The sequence below is a fragment of the Monodelphis domestica genome, chromosome 1 (assembly GCF_027887165.1).
Source record: "Monodelphis domestica isolate mMonDom1 chromosome 1, mMonDom1.pri, whole genome shotgun sequence".
Classification (NCBI taxonomy): domain Eukaryota; kingdom Metazoa; phylum Chordata; class Mammalia; order Didelphimorphia; family Didelphidae; genus Monodelphis; species Monodelphis domestica.
Genome location: NC_077227.1, coordinates 479,695,816 through 479,718,359, shown reverse-complemented (window position 1 = coordinate 479,718,359; position 22,544 = coordinate 479,695,816). Strand labels below are relative to the sequence as shown.

The 22,544-nt window shown below is 38.8% G+C and overlaps 1 protein-coding gene across 14 annotated transcripts in view; it reads left to right on the top strand.

The window, feature by feature from the left end:
- Window positions 1-22,544, top strand: part of MYT1 (myelin transcription factor 1) — a 206,572-nt gene that overhangs the window by 77,891 nt on the left and 106,137 nt on the right. For all 14 annotated transcript variants that reach the window (XM_056812769.1, XM_007475479.3, XM_056812774.1 and 11 more), the window contains one exon: window positions 22,294-22,348. In XM_056812769.1, coding sequence (XP_056668747.1) covers window positions 22,294-22,348 — 55 coding nt within the window. The remainder of the gene's footprint in view (window positions 1-22,293; window positions 22,349-22,544) is intronic.

Sequence of the window (22,544 nt, the reverse complement as noted above, 5' to 3'; positions counted from 1 at the left end):
CTTTAAAAGAGAATAGAAAAAATCCAGACAAGAGCCTCGGGAAGATAACTCTTTTAGCATTCAGAAAGAAGTAGAGGAATGATTTATCCCTGAAGTCAAAGGAGAATAGAGTATCCAAAAGGAGGATCTAATCAAGAGTGTTGACTACTTCGAAAAATTAAGGCTTGAGATAAAATAAACTTTCATTTCATTTGATAATTGAGAGATCTTTGGTGACATCTGAGAGAACAAATTTATTGGAATGATGGAAATGAAAGCCAGATTGCCAAGCATTGAGGAGAGAAGAGGTGGTGAGATAAGGCAGGCAATGGGTACAGACAACCTTCTCAAGGAGTTTGGAGGTGAAAGGGAAGAGAATATTGGCCAGTAGCTGAATGGGTCCAAAGGGTCATAGGAAAGCTTTTTATATTTGAGGAGGTATGAGTATGTTTGTAGGCAGAAAGAAAGGAGCTAGTAGAAGGAAGAACATTGAAGATGTTCTTTAGGACCCAGCTAATGGGACAGCTAGATGACTCAGTGGATAGAGTGTCAGGCCTGGAGTTGGGAGGACCAGGGTTCAAATCTTGTCTCAGACACTTCCTCAGTGTGTGGCCCTGGGCAAGTCACTTAATCCCAATTGCCTAGCCCTTGCCACATTTCTGCCTTGTAATGAATATTTGTATCTATTCTAATACATAAAGTAAGGATTTAAAAAAAATACTGAGCTAACATCTCACCTTCTGCAAGAAACCTTTCTTAAACCTTCATCTGATTACCTTCCCTTTGAAGTTATCTACAATTTGTTTTGTGTGTGTGTATATGTATATATTAAATCTTTCTTTCTGTTTTAGGAATAGCTCTAGGACAAAAGGTCAAGGGCTGGGCAAATGGGATTAAGTGATTTTCCTAGGGTCACATAGCTAGGAAAGTGTCTAAGACCAAATTTGAACCCAGGCCCTTCCTACTCCATTCCTGGCACTCCCTTTGTATATCTTGCTCATACAAAATTCTGTGCATGTTATTTCCCCCATTAGACTGTAAGCTCTTTAAAAGCAATGGCTATTTTTTGCCTTTCTTTGCATCTATGTCATTTAGTACAGTGACTGACCTTTAGTTGATGCTTAAGAAATGCTTTTTGACTTGCATGTTGACTTAATTGTTGAAAATGAATGAGAGTCTGTATGACCCTCGAAAAGTCACTTAACCCCCATTGCCTAGTCCTTTTCACTCTTCTGCCTTGGAATTAATACACAGTATTTATCCTAAAACAGAAGTTGAGGGCTAAAAAAAAAGAAGAAAATAAATGAAAGTCAGGAGGCAATTGCCAAAAAAAGATCCTGGAAGAGGTTATAGATGATAGGATTAAGAGTGTAGGTAATATAACAATATAAAAAAAGATATTTCTTTTCCTCTGTGACCAGGGGAGGGGAACAGAGAGTGAGAAAGCAAGTGATCATGATAAGAAATTCTGAACAGCAAAGTAGGAAAAACAAGGGAATTTCTGGTAAATTACCAGCTTTTCCAGGGAAGCAGGAGTCATCACAAATCAAACAAATACTTATTAAATAACAACTATTTTCCAGGAACTGTGCTAGACACTAAAGATTTTTTTTTAAGTCATCTTTTGGAGGCAGTAGGTTAGCTGAGTAGATTGAGAGCCAGTCTTGGACACAGGATGTCCTGGGTTCAAATCTAGCCTCAGACACTTCTTATCTCTGTGACCCTGGGCAAGTCACTTAATCCCCATTGTCTAGTTCTTACTGCTCTTATGTCTTGGAACCAATACACAGTATTCATTCTAAGATAGAAGGTAAGGGTTTAAAAAAAGTCATCTCCTGCATGACTTAGTGTGTAAGCTGGAGACCAAGTTGAGAGTTCAAGAAGAACGGAAAAGATTTAGAATAAGGAGAATAAAAATAATCAAGAGCAGTATAGAAGGATTGTTGAATTGCAGTATAGCCCCAACTAAAGTTACAAGTCATAGATTTGTGGCTAAATCAGCTCAGTTTCATGATCTTACTCACTGATACTCAGATGCCCAGGAATAAGACGAGGAAATAATCTGGTGGGAATTAACCAGGAAAAGAGGACTGGCTGATCTGGAATGGCAAAAGGCAAGGAATACAGGATTCTAGGTGGTGAATAAAGTGGCAGACCATGAGCTGAGGACTGCATATGGATGCAATGGAATCCAGAGTGAGGGAAATAGACTGAAACAAAAGGAAGAAATGTCAAAGGCACTGATGAAGTTTAAGAGCCTCTCAAATATGACTGACAGAATGGTGAAAATATACAAACTGGAAGCTATGTTCAGAGAATGGGATCTGGAAGTTTAGTATCTTAGAGGTGGGACTGTCCTGTGAAACAGTAACTATTCTGGTAAGCTCCCTGAGAACATGGACTGTCTTTTGCTTCTTTTTGTATCTCTAGTGCTTAGCACAGTGCCTAACATATAGTAGGCTCATAATTAATACTGATTGAGGAGACAGCTCAATGGCTTAATAGGTTAAAATCCAGGCCTACAGACAGAAGGTCTTGTGTTTAAGTCTGGCCTCAGACACTTCCTAGCTGTGTGACCCTGGGCAAATCACTTGCCCCCAATGCCTAGTCCTTATTGCTCTTCTTTCTTGGAACCAATACACAGTATTGATTACACAGTATTGATTCTAAGACAGAATAAGAGTTTAAAAAAAAAAACAAATCAGGCAGAATAAGAGTTGGGTTTTTAAAAAAAAAACACAAGTATTGATTCACTGTGTGGCTGAAATAGAATAGAGAAGAACCTTGGGACTAAGGAAATTGAGATATAATGCAGTCAGGATTTTAGAGGCATCATTAACAAGAATACTGAATTGTATGATGGCAGGTGAGTAGAATGAATAAATAGAAGCTGCAACTTAAGAAAGTGAAGAGATTGCCCAAGAGGTCTACATCTGTTGGGCTTCAAGAACTCAGTGATTCTAGGATTTGGGGAATGACACATATTTCTAGTGGGGGGACATCATTTAACTAATCAAGTGTTTATTTAAAGCCCACTATGGGTAGTAATGCAGCAGGTAGGAGGCACAGGGGATAGAATGGCAGGGCTGGAATCAGGAAGACCTGAGTTCAAATCTAGTCTCAGATACTTACTGGTTGTTCTTGAGCAAGTCACTCAACCCTGCTTGCCTCAGTTTTCTCATTCATAAAATAAGCTAGAGAAGGAAATGGCAAACCACTGCATCTTTGCCCCCAAAAAACTCCAAATGGAATCAGAAAAAGTCAGATATGACTGAAATGATTGAATGACTACAACAAATGGGTGGTGTAAAGGATTGCCCAGATAGCAGAAATGGAAATGTTATTCTGATTAGGGGCACAGAAATGGTTTAACAGACTAATGGATTGTGTCATTGTGGGTAACAGTGGGGAAAAAAAAATACACCAAACCATCCTCCTATTTTATTAGCTGGAAATTGGAATGGAAAATATGGAGAAGAGGTCACCCATAAGAAAGAGGTCCAGTGGATGCAATCACATCAGGTTTCAGATAAAATGAGGAGATAGAAGAAGTAATGGGAATGTTGGAGAACATGTTGATAGTAGAGTAGAGATTTCTTTGCAGATAGAATGCTATACTTTGAGTATGGGAGGCCTGAGTTCAAGTCCTGATCCAGATTTTTCCCATTTATGTAGCTCTCAAGAAGCCACTTAACCTGTCTCAGTTTCCCCTTTTGTAAAATGAGGGTAATAATCATTCTTGTCTCATGGAGCTGTTTGTTGTGAGAATCAAATGAAATAATGTATGCATAGCACTTTGAAAACCATGAGATGACATATAAATGCTAGTTATCATTAGCATTAATTATTATCACCCAACAGTTCTTTTCCCTTATCCCCTATTGAAATTGGAATTAAATAAGCAACTAAAAATATGAATACCTGGCCTACATTTAAGTTACTTGCCTCTCAAATCTTTGACTAAGGCAACCAAAATGCAAAATGAAAAGAATGAAAAAGACTAATTAACACCCCTGACAGGTAGGTCATTCAGTCTTTGCTCAAACATTTCCAGAGATAGGAAATTCACAGAGCAGCCTGTTACATTTTTGGATGTATTCAACTTTTAGAGAATTCTTTCTTATTCTGGACCAAAATCAGCTTCCTTGTAACTTCAGTCTCTGGCCCTGATCCTGCCCTCTGCAGCTGCACAGAATAATTCTTGCATTGCACAGTCCATCAAATACTTGAAGGCAGTTATCATGGTACCATAAGTTTTCTCTTTTCCCATCTAAACATTATCATTTCCTTCAATAGTTCCTCCTCTGATATGTTTTTAAACCCATCACCATGGTGGCTATCCTCCTTTGGATTTATTCCATCTTGTCGGCCTTCCTCTTAAAGTCTAGCTTCCAGAATGCAGAATACCAGATGTCTGGCCAAGGCAGAAGACTGTAGGAATATCGCCTCCCTCATTCTGAACACCATACTTCCATTGATCCAAATTAAGAGCCCCTTAGTGATCAGGTCCCAGGTTTTTTATTATCATGCAAAACACACTTCCATATTGGTCATTGTTGTAAGATCACACTTATACATAACCCAAACCCCAAAATAAAACCATAAAGACACTGATGTGAAAGATGACTCCAACAGTTCTTTAGAGGTGGATAACATTCCCCATCATAAGTCTTTTAGGATTGTCCCGAATCATTGCATTGCTGAGAGTTAGCTAAGTTTTCACAGATAATCATTGTCCAATATTATTGTCATTGTGTACAACATTCTCCCAGTTCTTTTTATTTCACTCTGCATTAGTTCCTGCAGACCTTTTCAGCTTTTTCCTCAATCATGTCACTTATCATTTATTATGGCACAATAGTATTACATCACAACATGTACCACAATTTGTTTAGCCATTTCACAACTGATGGACATCCCCTCAATTTCCAATTCTTTAGAGATGGGGAACTGAGAAGGAAAATTATTTACCTAAGATTAGTCATGTTATCAATGCCAGAGATCCACTTCCAATCTAGGGTCTCTGGCTCTAAATCCAGTGTTCTTTCTACCACACCAGGCTGCTTCCTTTCCTGTCTGGATGCCAGGACCACCCCTTTTGGTTTTCAATCAAGACCACTGTCTGGGCAGCCCCATCTTTTGGCAACTAAGCTGGTGTTCCCCTGGCTCCACCCCTGGAATTCCTTTTTCACTCTGGTCCTTACTCTTCTCTTATTTGCATTAGCTGTCTAACCAGCCCTTCTGGTTTGGATCAGCTCAGCTTTCCTCTCTGTCCTGGTATCTCTGATTCCTGTGCTCCCACCTATGATATCATAAAGCAGCCTAGGTTTCCTCCATTCATGAGCAGCCAGTACAGATCTATAGTCCTCTGAATGCTTCATGATACATGTTCATCATCTTAAGTCTGGTTCATTCCTATTATCTTATAAATGTTGAAATATTTAATACCCAACATCTAGACTTGAAGAAGCAGTGTGGTATAATGGATAGCAAGTCAGCTTTGAAGCTAGGAAGATCTGGGTTCAAGACCTTCCTCTGATATTCACTGGCTCTGTGACTCAAGAAAAGGCATGTAGGCTCTCAGGGCTCTAGGCACTTCTCTAAGTTGCATTGAAGGAATTGCTTTGGGAAAAGGAGTTTCCTATTGGAGGTTCAGTCCAATAGACTTTAACATTTAAACTTCAGGGCTGTTGTACAACATTGTTCCTCAACCATAGAATCACAGTATTTCAGAATTGGATGGGATATTAGTGGTCAGTTTTTTTCAACTAATACCTGAAAATGAATCCCTACCATAACTTACATGACCAATGATCATCCATCCTCTATTAAAGGGCCTTTCATGAGGGGGAATCTACCCTTCCCCTTTCCAAGGGAGTTCACTGTACATTGGGATTGCTCTAATTGTTAAAAAGTTTTTCCTTGAGTAAAGCCTAAATTTTTCTCTTTGTAACTTCTACCTTTTATGTGTTGCTTTATGTTATCTTCATGCAATTGTCTTGCATTACTAAAACTTTTGTTGCTTAACTTTTCACTTATGGGTGTCTTCTCTCCCCAAGAAAACTGAGCTCATTGAGGGCAAGAATAGGACCCTACCTTCAAAGCTCCTAGAGCACTGCTAGGTTCAATAAGGAACAGGCTCTCAGTGAATATTTATTGAATGACTAAACAAATTCATTGATCAGAATGTGACCTGTGACAGGCCAAAGAAAACAAATGAGGTGTCCTATAAACCTAGCAAAAGGGGTTACAGAAATTTTCTCAGGATGAAGCTTGTGATTATTTTCCTTTCGTGCCTGCGCAATAGAATCTGTGACCTATAACTGCTTTCTGTTCCCCCTTTTCCAAGTTCAAAATGGCCCCAAATTGCGGCAAAATGCTTCTGTTGCCTTTGTAGCAATAAAACATAGTTTCCCAAACTCAGGATAGGTTACTACCCACTTGTATCAGGTTTTTTCTCAGAAGAATGAATTATATAACTTTATCATTTGCTTATATGTAAATTCTACACATTCATTTTGTGCCTCCTTTACTTCCCTTGCCCTCAACTTCATTCCCATCATTTACTACAAAATTTGCACCACTTTGCAAACTGTTCTCTACATTTTCCCTAGTTCAATGGCTGTTCTCAAGGGGGACTGGTCTCTTCTGAGCCCTTTGTTGCTTCTGAATATTCAGAGAGCATTATCACTGTCCCAGGGGAATACAAAGTTGGATTCTCTAATGGATTTTCATAAAGTTGTCAAACTGATGGTACAGATTTTAATATCTCAGTGACTTAGAGGTGTATAAAATAGACTACAGATGGCAAGATGTAATGGAGAGAGTGCTGGTCCTAGAGAGGATCAGAGATATAATCTTATAAAAGGCCTTAGAAGTCATTGAGTAAGTCATTCATTTTATAGATGAGGAAACTGAGGCACAAGAAGTGCCTCATGTCCAGTGGCATGTCCAGGTCACACACCTCCTAAGTATGTGAGGTGAAATTCAAACTCAGGTCCTCATTATTCTAAGCCCAATATTCTACCTACTGAGCCACCTTACCTGGTTATCTAAGACAGAATAACCTTGAATCAAATCCCATCTCTCACATATTGTAAATGTGTGATCATGGGCCAATCATAAGCTCTTGGAACCTCAATTCCTTTACTTTAAAATGAATATAGACTATCTGTAATAACTGCCTATAGACGCAATGAAGTATCATAGATAGGCATAAGAGTCATGAAGAGTTTGGTTCAAGTTCCACCTCTTAGATAGACCAACTCTGTGATTCTAGAAGTTACTTAAACCCTCTAACCCAGGCAACTTTCTAAGACTCTAAGTTGCAGGGCAGGTATCAACATACATTGATAGAGGGAATTTCTTTATTGCCTAGGAGCAATAGAAAGTAAGCAAGAGTCATTGAAATGAATAAATAATCCCAACATTATATTTTAAGCCTTTTCTTATCTTGCCTTACCTGAAGTGTCAGTGACATTAAGTAATTGTAAAAGGCAAGGAAAGGGGGACAGGTAAGTGACTCAGTGGATAGTGAGTCAGACCTGGAGATGGGAGGTCCAGGCTTCAAATCTGACCTCAGATATTTCCTAGCTGTGTGACCCTGGGCAAGTCACTTAACCTCCATTGCCTAGCCCATACTGCTCTTCTACCTTGGAACCAATACTTAGTATTGATTCTAAAATGGAAAGTAAGGTATTTGTTTGTTTTAAGTCAAGGAAAAAGTGGGAAGTGGTTCATTCCCTAGATCACTGCTCAAAGGAGAAAGTAATAGCCATTATATTTAGCTTTCAAAGTTGAGAAAGCAAAAGAGCACTCATGAAGAAAGATCCTCAGATGGTGCTAGGCCTGGTAGCTGATGTGAATGAATATTCAGGTCTAAAAATGTTGGTAACAGGAAGGAGAAGGGAGTCAAGCTCTGAAAGCAGATGCTGCAAGACTTCAAGTTGAAGTTCACTGATCTGGGCTATCTACATTGTATTCCCACTATTCCCTTAAGGATGAGAGCTTCCCCTACCCTGAGAGTCACAGTAATTATAACTCCCAAGAGACAAATCTTGCTAATGTTTTCCAATGATGAAAACACTTTCTAGAGTTTGATACTGATGTATTTTCTTTTCCTAAATTTTGCCCAATTTGCCAATGGTCATAGTCAAAGTGAGCCTCATTAACCATAGGTTCTAAAGCATTTAGTAGCTTTGTGAGTTTGGGTAAATGACCACCAGCAGCTTCAGTTTCTCCATCTATAGCATCTGGGAGAGGAGAATAGATGGCTATTAAGAACCCTTCCAGCACTAGATCAAGCTGCTATGATTCTATAACATTGCTCCAAGGGTGATAGAAATAGGCTATAGATAACAACCTGGGAATGGGGGTATCAAGGACTGTCATCAATGACCTGAACCCAAGGTTTCCAATTCCAGGAGAGCCAAGAAATTGAGTGGATGGATGGAGAGTGCTTAGCACAAGGGAGCAAAAAAGAGAAAGGAAGGAATAAATGGAAAAATAAACAAAAAGTAAAGTAGAGAAGATCAAGAACATTTTAAAATTTTTATTTATTTTGAATATTTTTCCATGGTTACAGGATTCATGATTCCACCCCCCTCTTACTTCCCTCTTCCCAGAGCTGACAAGCAATTCCACTGTGTTATACATGTATCATTGTTCACAACCTATTTCTGTGTTAGTCATATTTGCAGTAGAATGATCATTTAGATTTAATATCACCAATCATATCCCCATCGAACCATATGATCCATCATGGTTTTTTTCTGCATTTCTACTCCCATAGTTCTTTCTCTGGATGTGGATAGCATTTTTTCTCATAAGTTCCTCTGGATTGCCCTGGGTCATTGACTTGCTGCTAGTAGAAAAGTCCATTACATTCAATTGTGCCATAATGTATCAGTCTCTGTGTGCAATGTTCTTCTGGTTCTACTCCTTTTGCTCTGCATCAGTTCCTGGAGGTCTTTCCAGGTCACAAGGAATTCTTCCAGTTCATTATTCCTTTCAGCACAATAGTATTCCATCACCATCATATACCACAGCTTGTTTGGCCATTACCCAATTGAGGGACACCCCCTCATTTTCCAATTTTTTTTTGTCACCACAAAAAGCAACAGCTATAAATATTTTTGTTCAAGTATTTTTCCTTATTATCTCTTTGGGGTACAAAGCCAGCAGTTGTATGGCTGGACCAAGGGCAGGCATTCTTTTAAAGCTCTTTGTGCATAGTTCCAAATGTCCTCCAGAATGGTTGGACCAATTCACAACTCCACCAGCAGTGTATTATCCTAATTTTGCCACATCCCCTCCAATGCTTATAACTTTCTTTTGCTGCCATATTGGCTAATCCACTAGGTATAAGGTGGTACTTTAGAGTTGTTTAAATTTGCATTTCTCTACTCAGGAGGGATTTTTATGTGTTTATTGATAGTTTTGAGTTCTTCATGTGAAAACTGCCTATTCATGTTCCTTGACAATTTGTCAATTGAGGAATGGCTTGATTTTTTTTTTTTTGTAAATGTGACTTAGTTACTTATATATTTAGGAAATTAAACCTTTGTCAGAGAATTTTGTTACAAAAATTTTTCCCAGTTTGTTGCTTTCCTTCTAATTTTGATTGCATTGGTTTAGTTTGTATAAAACCTTTTTAATTTGATATAATCAAAGTCATTCATTTTACATTTTATAAAGATCAAGAATATTTCCCATGGGCCAGGATATCATATCACTACTAATGATAGCCTTTCTAGTTGGACAATTTACCAACTCCCAGCAAATGAGGAAAACTTCAAAACATTCGTTAGTCAACAATGGTCCTTTTCTTGATAACCGGTAACACTTCTTTCAGGGATCATGAGTCTTTGGGTCCTTGTGTCTCATCAAGACCAGGCAAGATATGAGAGATAGAAGGAGGCAGGGAAAGGAAGGGCCTGGGAAAACCCCACTCCGGAATATGCTAAAGGTTTGTCTAGCACAATGCTAACTTTCTCTTCTTAAAGACAGGGATTTGATTCTATATTTGTGGATTCTGAAATTTCTGTTCACTGTGGCATGCTAGGCAGATGGGAGTCCTCCAGGGGCCAGGGGCTATTTATTTCAAGTGTTCTGCTGGCCCCAGAGTTTGGAGGAAAAAAAAGAAATAGAATCAGGGAATCAGCAACAGCAAAAGTGGTATGCAGATGGGACTCAACAGAAATAGTCTGTCCTTATTACTAAGCCTAAGCTTGGTTAGAGGCTGCAGAGTGAAGGGAGTAGTACTTCGTTTAAAAAGAGCTGACATGATTAATCTTGACTTAAGTTAAAAAAAACATAACTAACTCATGAGGCTACTTTAGTAGGGACTAAGAAAACAAATTCAAAATATGAATAAAGAAACAATTTTCTCTTATTAAACTGCATTGCAAAAGATAATGTATTTGTATTAGTAAATTGTCACAGACTTTCTCTTCCTCTGACACTTTATAGTGTCTTATGTGGAAGACAGAACTATTAAAATATTAATTAAAGTGAAGATATGATTTCAAAAATACAAGGAAGATGGAAAACATGACCTAGGTGGCAGCATTATGTAGAAAGCCTTATTCCTTGCTTTTGAAAACAGAAGTCCAGCATGGCTTTCTTAGAGATGGCAATTTACATCCATATCTAGCCCAAGAAGGGAACTGAATAGTAAAAGAAGTAAATCAAGGTTGTGAATGACTAGTGAAAATAGTAAATGGATGTGGTAAAAAATAATCAAGGGACTTGACTTCTGTTCCTAGAATTCATGGAACTTTGGTAGAAGCCCATCAGCTTGTATTTTATTTGTACCCATTTGTGCATTCATAGAGCTTATCCTTTACTTTCCATCTATTCTGTCTATATCTTATATGAGTATAGGCATTTGCAAGGTATCTGCCCCATTAAAATGTAAACTCTTGGAGAGCAGGAACCCCATTTTTCACTTCCTTTGTATCCACACAGCAGTGCTCCTGGCAGAGGAAAAATACTTAGCAAATTCTTGTTGTGTGACAAGCCTAGGAAGCAGGATGGTTATCCAAAAGTTTCTCTATATTTGCACTGATTCCATCTCCTTCATTAATAATAATAAGAGTTAATATTTATATAGAACTTATTCTATGCCTAGTTCTGTGTTAAGTGCTTTACAAATATTATCTCATTTGATCTTTACAACACCTCTGGGAAGTAGATGCTATTATAATCCCCATTTTAGAATGAAGAAACTGAGGCAAAAGAGGTTAAATGCCTTGCCCAAAGTCAAACAACTTAAAAAGTATCTGAGGCTGGATTTGAACTCAGGCTTCCCTGATTTGGGGACTAGAATTTAATCTACTATGCCACCTAGCTTAATGTTTACTTATTATTATTGTTTTCAATGATTTTTATGTAGCACTTGAAGATTTACAAAAAGCTTTACACACATATGTTAACTCATTTGAATTTATAATGAATGTTTATAAAGGCTTATTGGTCAATCTATCAGGTATCTACTATGTGCAAAAGACTGGTAGATATTGGGGATAGACAAAGCTTAAATAATCAACAAACATTTACTAAACAATTACTATATGTATAGCCCCGGGTTGAGAACAAAGAATAAAAAGGAAATAATCTGTGCAGCCAACAAGCTTGTCTTTTAGCTAGATAAGAGATGGACCCTGTCCCAGTGGATGTTACAATACAGCAACACACCAAGATAACTAAAATAGATATAATGCTACAGTACATGTGCATTAAAGAATTATAATTAGAAATTCTATGTGAGATTCATGGGAAAAGGTCATTACCAAGAAAGGGGATCAGGACAGGCTTCAGTGAACTATTTTCATAGAATTTAATTTGGACTTTAAAGAATGAGTTGTTGCTCAGTCATTTCAGTTGTGTCTGGCTCTTTGTGACCCCACTTAGGGTTTTCTTGGCAAAGATACTGGAATGCTTGGCCATTTCCTTCTCCAGCTCTGCAGCACAATTACATAACTTGCCCAGGATCACACAGCTAGTAAATGTCTGCAGCTGAATTTGAATGTGGGTCTTCCTGACTCTAGGCCCAGGACTTTATCCATTGCACCACCCATTGCCTGTCCATTATATTTTTATCCATTTATTATCCATTGCTTGTCAAAAGAATGAATAGGAGAGGACTAAGGACAGATGCTTGGGGATCATCTATTTTGAAGGTAGAGGAAGAGGATGAAGAGCCAGAGAAGAAACAGTTTACTTAGGAAATAGGAAGCCAACAAAGGAGAGAATATGTACAACTCATTAAACAGTGTCAAATGTTGCTGGAGTTAAGAGTAATAAGGGCTTTAAAAAATAATAAAGTATTGGAATTGGTGATTAAGTTTACATGAATGGCCTTTGAGAGAATGATTCAGTTTAGTTGTAGAGTGTTGAAGTGGATTTCTTATGAAAAAAATGTTCTACATTATTACTGATTAGAGAAATGCAAATCATAACAATTCTAAGGATACCATCTCACATCTATTAGATTGTTTAAAATGATAAAAGGGCAAAATGACAAATGTTAGAAGGGATTTGGAAAAATACACTGTTGGTGGAATTGTGAACTGATCCACCCATTTTAGTGCACAATCTGGAATTATGCCTGAAGAGTTAAAAAACTAGGCATATGCCCTTTTACCCAGCAATGTCATTATTAGGTCTGTTTCTCAAGGTGATCAAGGGAAAAGGAAAAGAACCTATATGTTCTAAAATACTTATAGAAGCTCTTTTTAAGGTGGCAAAGAATTGGAGATTGAGAAGATATCCATCAATTGGGGAATGGCTAAACAAATTGTGGCATAGGATTGTTGTGGAATACTACTGTGCTGTAAGAAATGATGAGCAGTTTCATTTTTTAAAGGGAAAGACCTATGTGAAAATATTAAAAAAAAACAAGCAGAACCAAAAGAAAATTATACACAGCAATTAAAATTTTATTTCAAGAAAAACTTCTAAGTGTCCATCTCCAGAGAAAGATTTGATGAATAGAAACATACAAGATATTGGTTTTTTTTTTTAATGAAGTGGATTGCTTACAAGCCTTAGATTCAGGAAGACAAAAGCAAATCTCACCTCGGATATTTACTGGTCAAGCATTCATCATTTCATCTCTCTGAGACTAACTTTTCTCATCAGGTATAATAGTATTTCTCAACGAGTACAATAGTATTTGCAGCACCTAATTTGTGGAATTATCATAAAGTCCACAAGAGGAAATGCACACATTTCCTTGACCAATCTAAAAGTGATCTATAAACATCAACTATCACTATTATAGATTATTGAAGTCATAAGCCACACTAGCAGATAGAAAGTAGAGAGTCAAAAGTGAGGAATTGGAGACTCTTGGTATTGGACAAGTTTTTCAAGACCCTTTTGGCTATAAAGAGGAGATGACAAGTCTCAGTTGCTGAATCAAGTAGAAATGTCAAAAGAAAATGTTTCCAGGGTTCTTGGGGGATAAAATGACACACTTTACACTTTGACAATCTAAAAGTCAAGCACAAAAAATGTTGGGGGACAGGGGAGACTTGAAATGGCCTCCCTGTTCTGCCAAGGATTCATCATGTGGCTCCTGGCACACTATCACTTAACTTTTCTGTGTGTTAGTGTTCCAAGCTATGATCATTGGGAGAATGATTTCTGCTACCATCAACCTCAAGGTTGTGGGGAGGACAACTGAAAGACCATATTTGAAAAGCTTTAAGTTCCTTTTGAAAAAGAAAACTACATAAATTCAAATAGTCTTAGTGTTATCTCTGCTGCACCACCTGCAGTCATCAGATGCCACAACTTTGGTTCACCACTGCTAGTTTCAAACAACTTGGAAATCAAAGTTCTCATGCTTCATTGTTGATATTCTAAGCCTTCCAGTGCTTCAAACATTCACTATAATATTTAAAAGGCCGAATTTTCATTCTGTAGTTCAGGTTTTTTCCCTCCTTAAATCAAAGCTCCATGCACAGTAGAGAAAAAAGCACTTGCTTATTGACCATTTGATGCAGATAAATTGCAAATGGAAAGGTGCTCTGGAAAATGAATGCCACAGCTGTTAGCTTCATCAATAGAAGCTAGCAGTGTGCAAGCAGCGCCCATTACGCATCTCTGCAACCCTCCCCATTCTCTGCTTTTTGAATAATTTATCTGCAGGAAATCCAAATTGCCAAGGCACGCTTTAACCCAGCAGAATGCTTGCCAATTTCCCTGGGAAAACTGACAAAAAAAAAAGAGCTGTAGATTGCATTTCAGCTGAATACAGGCGCCTGGCAATCAAACGTATTAGCTCCATTGTGCAGCATGCATCGGAAGGCATTAGCTCGGGAGCTCAGAGCACAGCACATTTGAAAGGCTCATAAATGTAATGAAGTCCCTTTGACACCTGCTCCTCTCTGCACTTTCAATGTGAGCCATTGGTCCATAGGGAACCACGGCTTTAAAAATAGAAATTATAGTAATTGTCTTCTGTGTTATTGGGAAGGTTGCAATAAATGGATAGCTCATAATACTGTGGCACCACAGACTGGAGTTGACAGGATGCATAAATTACTCCAGGTTTTGATTTTTCTTCCTTAACAAATCACATAAATCATTGTATGTTAGTGCTGCCACATGGGAGAGGTACACTTTGAAAATTTCATCTCACCGAGTTGTGAAATTCCTTTTTCTTTCTTCCTAGGTGGTACCTTTGAGAGCTCTGTCAATTGCTGGCTTTTAAAAAACTAAGAACCCTATTTGTGAAAGGGGTTTTGTAAACAATAGTAATGCCAGGTCTTTCTTTAATTCTTCTTTTTCTTCCTTTAATACTCTCTCCCTCCCTCCCTCCCCCTTTCTCTTTCTCTCTCTCTCTCTCTCTCTCTCTCTCTCTCTCTCTCTCTCTCTCTCTCTCTCTCTCTCTCTCTCTCTCTCTCTCTCTCTCTCCCCTTTCTCTGTTTTTCTACTTCTGCTTGTTCTCCTCTCTCTCTGTCTCTCTCCCTCCCACCTTCTCTCTCTCTCTTCCTCCCCTCCTTCCTTCCCTCTCCCCACTCTCTCCTTCCTTCCCTCCCCACTCCTCTCTCCTTTCCCCCTGTTCTCCCATTGTTTCTTCTTTTCTTTAATTCTCTACCCTCCCCTTGCTTCTCTTCTCTTCCATTTCCCTAACTTCTCTTCATCTCTTCTCTGGTGTTTCTTTCTTTTCCTTTCCCTTCTCTTCCTCATCAGAGCTTTTTTCTTCCCTCTTCCCTCTTCTTCCCTTCCCTATATTTCTTTTTTTTTTTAAAGAAAGACAGAAAGAAAAAGCACAAAACAAACTAGGTTTCTAGTTTTTTTGGATTCAAAGAAAAAATTATTATTAGCAAGGGAATATTCCAAATATTTCCAGAAGGATTCTAATTAGGGGATCTACATGAGAAATCTTCACTTTTATGTAAGGAAATATGGGCCTTCCACATGACTTTATTCGAGGGAGCATTTGGATGCTTTTCCTTTGTTGCTTCTGCTCCTGATGGGAGCATGCTTCCTCCTCTTGGATATGCCAGCACTGGGCTAGGTCCATTACTTTCTTTCTTACTCAGAGCATAGGTTTGAAGCTAGAAGAGACTGTAGCCATCTAGTCCAACCTCTTCATTTAACAGATGAGGAAAATGAGCACCCCACACAAACCAAGGTCAAGTGCCTTTGTCAGTGTTACAAAGATAGCCAGTGGTTGAGCCAAGATTCTAACCTAGGTCCTGTGACTCCAAACCCCCTTCTCTTGCTCCGGCACTGCTCTGCCTTCTGTTCGTTGATTCATTTCTTTGCCAGAGCACCACTCACATTGTTGGGCTTCTGCACTTGTCACTGCCCATCACAAATCATTACCCAGCCTGCCCCTGACATTTCATTAAGGCCAATGCAGAATGAGTTTGCTGCAGCAATGATGCCTCATCCCTAGGGATGTCCTTTTTGTTAAGGGGATGTTTCCCTCACAATAAATAGGTCAGAGGAAGGGTACACTGAGCAGATGTCAGTTTATGATCCCAAAAGTCACAGGCACCATGTTGGTGGACACCCAAAGTTTGGTAGAAAAGATATCCCTAACTTCACATCTGCCCCTGCTCAGGTTATCATTCCTCCTTTGCAGGAGACCACTCTCCCCAACCTCACCCCTGTGAGGCTGGACCTGGGAACCTTGATTGTTCTTTGGATCGTTTACAGTTATCCCATACAGATTCAGGGCCATTTGAGGACAGACTGGGTTGTTATATTGGAAATCAAGTGATTTTCCCTGCAGCTGAATCCATCCTAAGACCCAGGACACTATCTGGTGGTCCCTTCTGCTTCCTCCTAGCATAAAATTTTAGATTTATCTGGTAGCTTTGGAGAAGTATTTCTCCTGGGCACAGTATTTTTGCAGTGATGGTACTGTGCTATTGTTACTGGACTTGTTCTACTTGTGTACATTTTGATATGAGTGTATTTTATTCATGTAGAAAATGCCCATGCCCATGCCTGCTGATATATGAACTTGATGCTGGGATTAGAAAGAATGATTTGGTTGGTTTTTATTTATGTGAAATATTGTCCTCTTTAGTTTGCCCTTGAGTAAAAGGACAGCCTTTTAATTCTGAAGTCTGGGACCCCAGGATGCATGAGAGAATGGTGCATTTCTAATGAGGCAGGCCATCATTACATTAGCTCACCATCTTTCTTTGTCTTTTTTTTTTCATGGTGGTGTTCTTGAAATGACAGAAAATGTGAATAAAGCAAATACTCCTGGGTCAGGGATCAGCAGGGTACAAAGAAAGCCAGGACAGTTCATAATTGTCAACAAGAGAATACAGGCACGGCAAGGCCTCTCTCCACAGGCCTCAGAGATGGGGGTGGGGGGGAGGACGGAATGAATCAGACCAAATTTCTCACTTCAAGATCCCTGGATTTCTATTGCTTGATTTTCACAGGAAGAGGAATCTTTCAATGCACAAATCTATTCTGTACTTGGGGAATCTCTTGTACTCATTATCCTTGAGTTCTCTCAACTTTAACAGGGATAGAACTCATTCAAAATGAACTCAACAGAGTCAATAACAGAAGGTACTTGAGATGGGTTGTTTGGCCTGAGACATCCTACCTGGTTTTAAATAACACTTAACCTAATCACTGATGAAGATAAGATTGGGGGAAAGTGAGCTCCTTTGATGAACTTGTTTCATGCATGAGCCAAATCAGAGAGTGGGAGAATGTTGAGGTTGTACTAGATGGTACAATGAATAGAATGACCCTAGTTCAAATCCAGCCTCAGATATTTACTAGCTGTGTGAACCTGGGTACCTCGCTTCACCTCGGTTTCATCAATATTAAAACAGAGATAATAATAGCACCTACCTGACAGAGTTGTTAGGATCAAATGAAATAATATTTATAAAGCACTTAGCATAGTGCCTGGCACATATGAAGTACTTAATCAATTATTCTTCCCTTCCCTTTCCCCTTGTGAAGAGAGTTGAGGCTTTCAGTGAGCTCTTAGGCATTGATGAGCTGCCCAATTTGATCTGGAATAGTAGCTCAGAATCACTCTTTAGGTTGAACAATTTTTGGCAAATCACAACCACATCTCTTGTAGTAAATCAGATCCTGTTCCCAGGAGTTGTTCTCTTAGCCAGGTGTTTTGAAAACCAGAAGTGTCTAGGGGTTTATCTATAATTCAGTTTATTTTTCTAATTTTCTAATACTGGTTGATTTTAATTCCAAAGTTAAAGCAATGGCCTAGGGACATGTTGGCGATTTGGCTAGTGTGTTTAGTTAGTCAATGCCCACTAGCTACAGCTGTCCCTGTTTAAGTAACCTTTAATTGACTTCAGAAGACTTTGGATTTAGACTTTTTTTTAATAATTTTCCATCATGTCAGACTCTTCATGGCCCCATTTGGGGTTTTCTTGGCAGAGACACTAGAGTGGTTTAGCATCTCCAGCTCACTTTAGATGATGAAACTAAGGCAAAAAGGGCTAAGTGTCAGGGTCCGATTTGAACTCAGGAAAATGAGCTTCCTTGCCTCCAGGCCTCAGATTTAGAACTGGAAGGGACTAATCAGCTGATACTATGGTCCAGTCAAACTGGCCTACTTGCTGATCGTTCTTCATGATACTCCATCTCTTGTTACTGTGCTTTAGTCCCGACTAAGCTCCAAGTGTGAAGGACACAATGCCTCTTTCCCTCTGCCTCTTAGAATCCCTAATTTCCTTCAAAGCCCAGCTCAACCATTACCTTCTGTATGAAGCTTTTTCTGATCACTTGAGCCACTGATGCCTTCTCAAAAACCTTTTGTAAATACCTCTACCTGTATATGTTACCTACTCCAGTTAGACTGTAAGATGCCTAAAAACAGCGTCTATTTGAGAGTTGTCTTTGTAACTCCAACAGTGCTTGGCACATAATGGATGCTTATTGTTCATAAAATCAGAGGCTTATAGATCTAGAAGGAACTTCTAAAACCCTGTAGCCCAACATCCTCATTTTACAGATGAGAAAACTGAGACCAGAGAGAGCTGGAGTGAGCTGCTCAAGATACTAAATGGCTGACAGAATTTGATACCAGCTTTTTTGACTCAATAGCCTATTGATTTTTTTGTGCTAAGCCAAATATAATCCCATGTTGTGTGTGGAGACAGCAATGAGATAACATTCTCTCCCTGTGTTCCTATTACTGCCAGTATATGCCATAGAAGAAAGAGCACAGCAGAGTGAGAAGACCTGGGTTCTAGTCCCAGTTTTTTATCACCTCCCCTCCTCTCAGGACTATGTCTTTGAGAAAACCACTTCTCTCTTGGTCTCTGTTTCCTCACATCTAAAGTAAGAAGGCTGAACCTGATGACCTCTAAAACTTCCATTTTAAATAACAACATATGAAAAGTTTGAATATTACCATTTCAGGTTTGTTACCTAATACTTAAAAAAAAGATAAGTGCCACAGAGGGTAGAGCACTAGGGTTGGAATCCAGAAGACTCATCTTCATGAATTCAAATCCAGCCTCAGAGATTTACATCTGTATGACCCTGGGCAAGTCACTTAATCCTGTTTGCTCAGTTCCTCATCTGAAAAATGAGCTGGAGAATAAAATAGCAAACTCCTCCAGTATCTTTATCAAGAAAATTAAGGCTGAACACAAGAACTGAATAGTCAGACATGACAGAAACAATTAAACAACAACACCATTAAAAAAACAAGTTCTCCTATCATGTTAGAAAATGTGAGGGTCATTTGTGATAAGAGTTTATGTTTATGTTAGTGATTTTCCTAGAGCTGTGTTCATAAAAGGGCTTCCAACACTTCTCTAAGTATTTACATGATGGCTTCATGCTGTTGCCATTTGACTTGTCTTACATATACACGCGTACATTTTGATTTTACTTTTATGCATAAAGAGATGACTGCTGACACAGCCATTTCCATCTGAATAAGTCAAAATGACTTGATCTTTAAACTTGACCCTGGGAAGGAGTTCCAACTCTTAAGAAGCTTACTTGGCAGAGGTGATAGAATCATAGATTCAGAGCTGGAAGGGAACTTAAGAGTCATTTTGTTCAACTTTTTTCCTTTTATGGAAGAGAAAACTGAGGCCAAGGATCACATAACTAGTAAATGTATGATATGAACCCAGGTCTTCCTGATACCAAGTCCAACATTCTGTCCGTTCTATCACACTACACATAATGTTATTATGGATCATTATTAGGACTGTTAAATTACACCTGTAATAAAATCAATTATCAAATAAGTAATTGCCAGCCTGTCAATAAACATTGATTATGCACCTACTTTGTGCCAGGTACTGTGCTGAGGATATGAATATATATTTTTAAAACAAAAGAATTCCTGGCTTTGATGAGCTTTTACTCTAATGAGAGAAGACAACACACAAAAGAAAGCCAGAAAGTGGGAAGAAAGGAAGAAAGGTATGTAGTGTAGGAGCATGATTGGAGAAGTCCAAAGGACTGCAACCATGTGGGAAAGGAAGAGAAAATGTCTGGGCACCTTTCTTCAAAGGAAGATTCAGGAGGATGCCTTGACTCTACCCTCCAAACAGGAGGGTTCCAGGAAAGAAGGTACTGATGAGGTGTGAATATCAAAGCTGATGTGATTATGAGGCCATCCAGCCATTTAGGAGGTATCAGATGACCACTCCATCACTCTAAACCTATGGCTATACAAAGTGGCCTCCCTTACAAGAGTTTCCTCTCCTTGTACAGAATTGCTGCCCCTTATTGTCAGTATAAAGGAGCAGGAACTATTCCCTGCTCTCTTTGAGGGCAAAAAGCTCCTAATCAAAGAAAATAATAAGATTATATAAGGTTAGCTAGGTGGAACAATGCATAGAGTGCTGGTCTTGGAGTCAGGAAGATCAGAGTTCAAATCTGCCTCAGATGTCTATTTTCTGTGTGACCCTGGGCAAATTGACCTTGTTTGCTCAGTTTCATCTATAAAATGATCTGGAGAAGTAAACTGCAAAGTACTCCCATATCTTTGCCAAGAAAACCCCAAATGAGATCATGAAGAATTGGACATGACTAAAAAGATTTAGCAAACAACAAAAATGAGATAATGATTGTAAGGCACTTGGGAAACTTGAAAGCACTATATCAGCATTGGTGAACCTTTTTTGAGATCATGTGCCCAAACTGCAACTTCAAGCTGCCTGTGAGCCCCTTGCATTACCCCAAACAGTAGAGGGAGGAAGTGCTTGCATTGGGCAGCTGGACAGAGGGGTGAGACATGCAAAAAATGTCCTCAGGCACTGTGGAGGTGGGGAACAGAGTAGCCCCCTCCTTGCCACTGGAGCATGTGTGTCACACCTTTGCCAACACAGCACTATATAAATGTCAACAATAACAAACCAACACCAAATCCTTCTATTAGCTCACCAAATCTGAGTTGAAATGAACATCTCAGAGGCATTCAATCAATAATAGTCAATAAACTTTGATTGAATTCCTACTGAATGCCAAGCATTGTTCTAAACTCTAGGCACAGTTTGTCAAGCAAATACTTGCATAGGAATCCTTCATATAATATCCCTTGTAGGAATTGGTTTTACTTGACCATGCATATTTATTTTGTTTTTCTTCTTGGGTGGGGGGGAGAGAAATGCTTATTTAATAAAAAATAAAAGTTAAAACATTTTTTAAAATAATTGATCATTTAGTCTTTGCCTAATGAGAGGGAAATTCAGAGCCAGCCCATTCTACTTTGGGATAATATCCATTGTTAGGAAGTTCCTTCTTATATAAAGTAAAAAATCACTCTTTCTGCAGCTTCTAGACACTGCCCCTACCTCAGCCCATAGGAACCAAGCAAAACAGGGCCAATCTCTTTACCACAGGATAGCTCCTCATCTGAAGATAGCTATCATCTTCTCCAAGCCCCAAACCCCACAAACATACATGAAGTCATTTTTTTCCAGGTTAAATGTCCCATTTCTTTCAACTACTTCTCATACATGATGGACTCCAGTCTCCTTGCCATCTTGGTTACTGGGTAGTGTTCCAAAGTTCTAAGGTCAATGTCTTTTAAAATTCCCATCTAACTCTAAATACAATCCTGCAAATGTGATATGACCCAAGGGTGGTGGAGCAAAGATATCGCCTCTCTTTTCCTGACACTTAATATAGCCTAAAGATTGCATTTGTTTGAACAGTTATCATATCACACTAGTGGCTTATATTGATAGCTTACAGTCTACCAAAACCCCCATTTTCATACAAATTGCTGTCCACTCATGTTTTTCCCATCCTATCATTGTGCAATTAGATTTTTATGTCAAGTGAAGGGTTTTACATTTACTTCCATTTTATTTCATCTTGTGAAACTCAACAAATTCTTCTAGCCTGCTGTAATCTTTGGGGATCATGATTTGGTCACCCAACATCTTAGCTTTCCTTCCCAACTTCACATCATCTATAAATTTCATAAGCATATCACTACATACACTTTCATTTGAGTCCTTGACAAAAAATGTTGAATGGAAAAAGGCCAAAGACAGTTTCTAGGGGTGCTTCACTAAAGACTTCCCTTCAGGTATAATCATTTAACAAAATTGTTCTATCAATTAGCCCATGTATTTCCATCTAGAATAACACATAAACCTTTGCAAGTTTTGCTGACATTCAGGTGTCCTATGTGTTCCTCATTTTCATGCTCTACCAGTCCAGAAAGCTGATAGAAATAGGAATTGAGTTTAGTCCAGCCTTAGACAATCACCAGGATTGTGGTTTGGTTCTTTCCTTTTACTCAACACTTTGGGTAGAAGCTGGATGAGCATTCTGCTTAATGCTTTTCTTATTATTCTTTTATTCCAGATGAGCTTAGAAAATGATGACAAGAGAGCTCGCACAAGATCTAAGGCAATACGAGGTGAGCATCTGCTGTCCCTATAGGGATTCCTTGGGTGAACCCAACCCTCATCTGACCTGGAGAGAGGATAGCAATGGGCATCTGGTAGTCTTGCTTCAGAGCTATCTTCTCTAAAGTTTCAAATACTACCCTTGTCAAGCATTTCCTCCTTCCAAAAACAAAGGCCAGCAAACACACTTATGCTCCTTGCATTCCA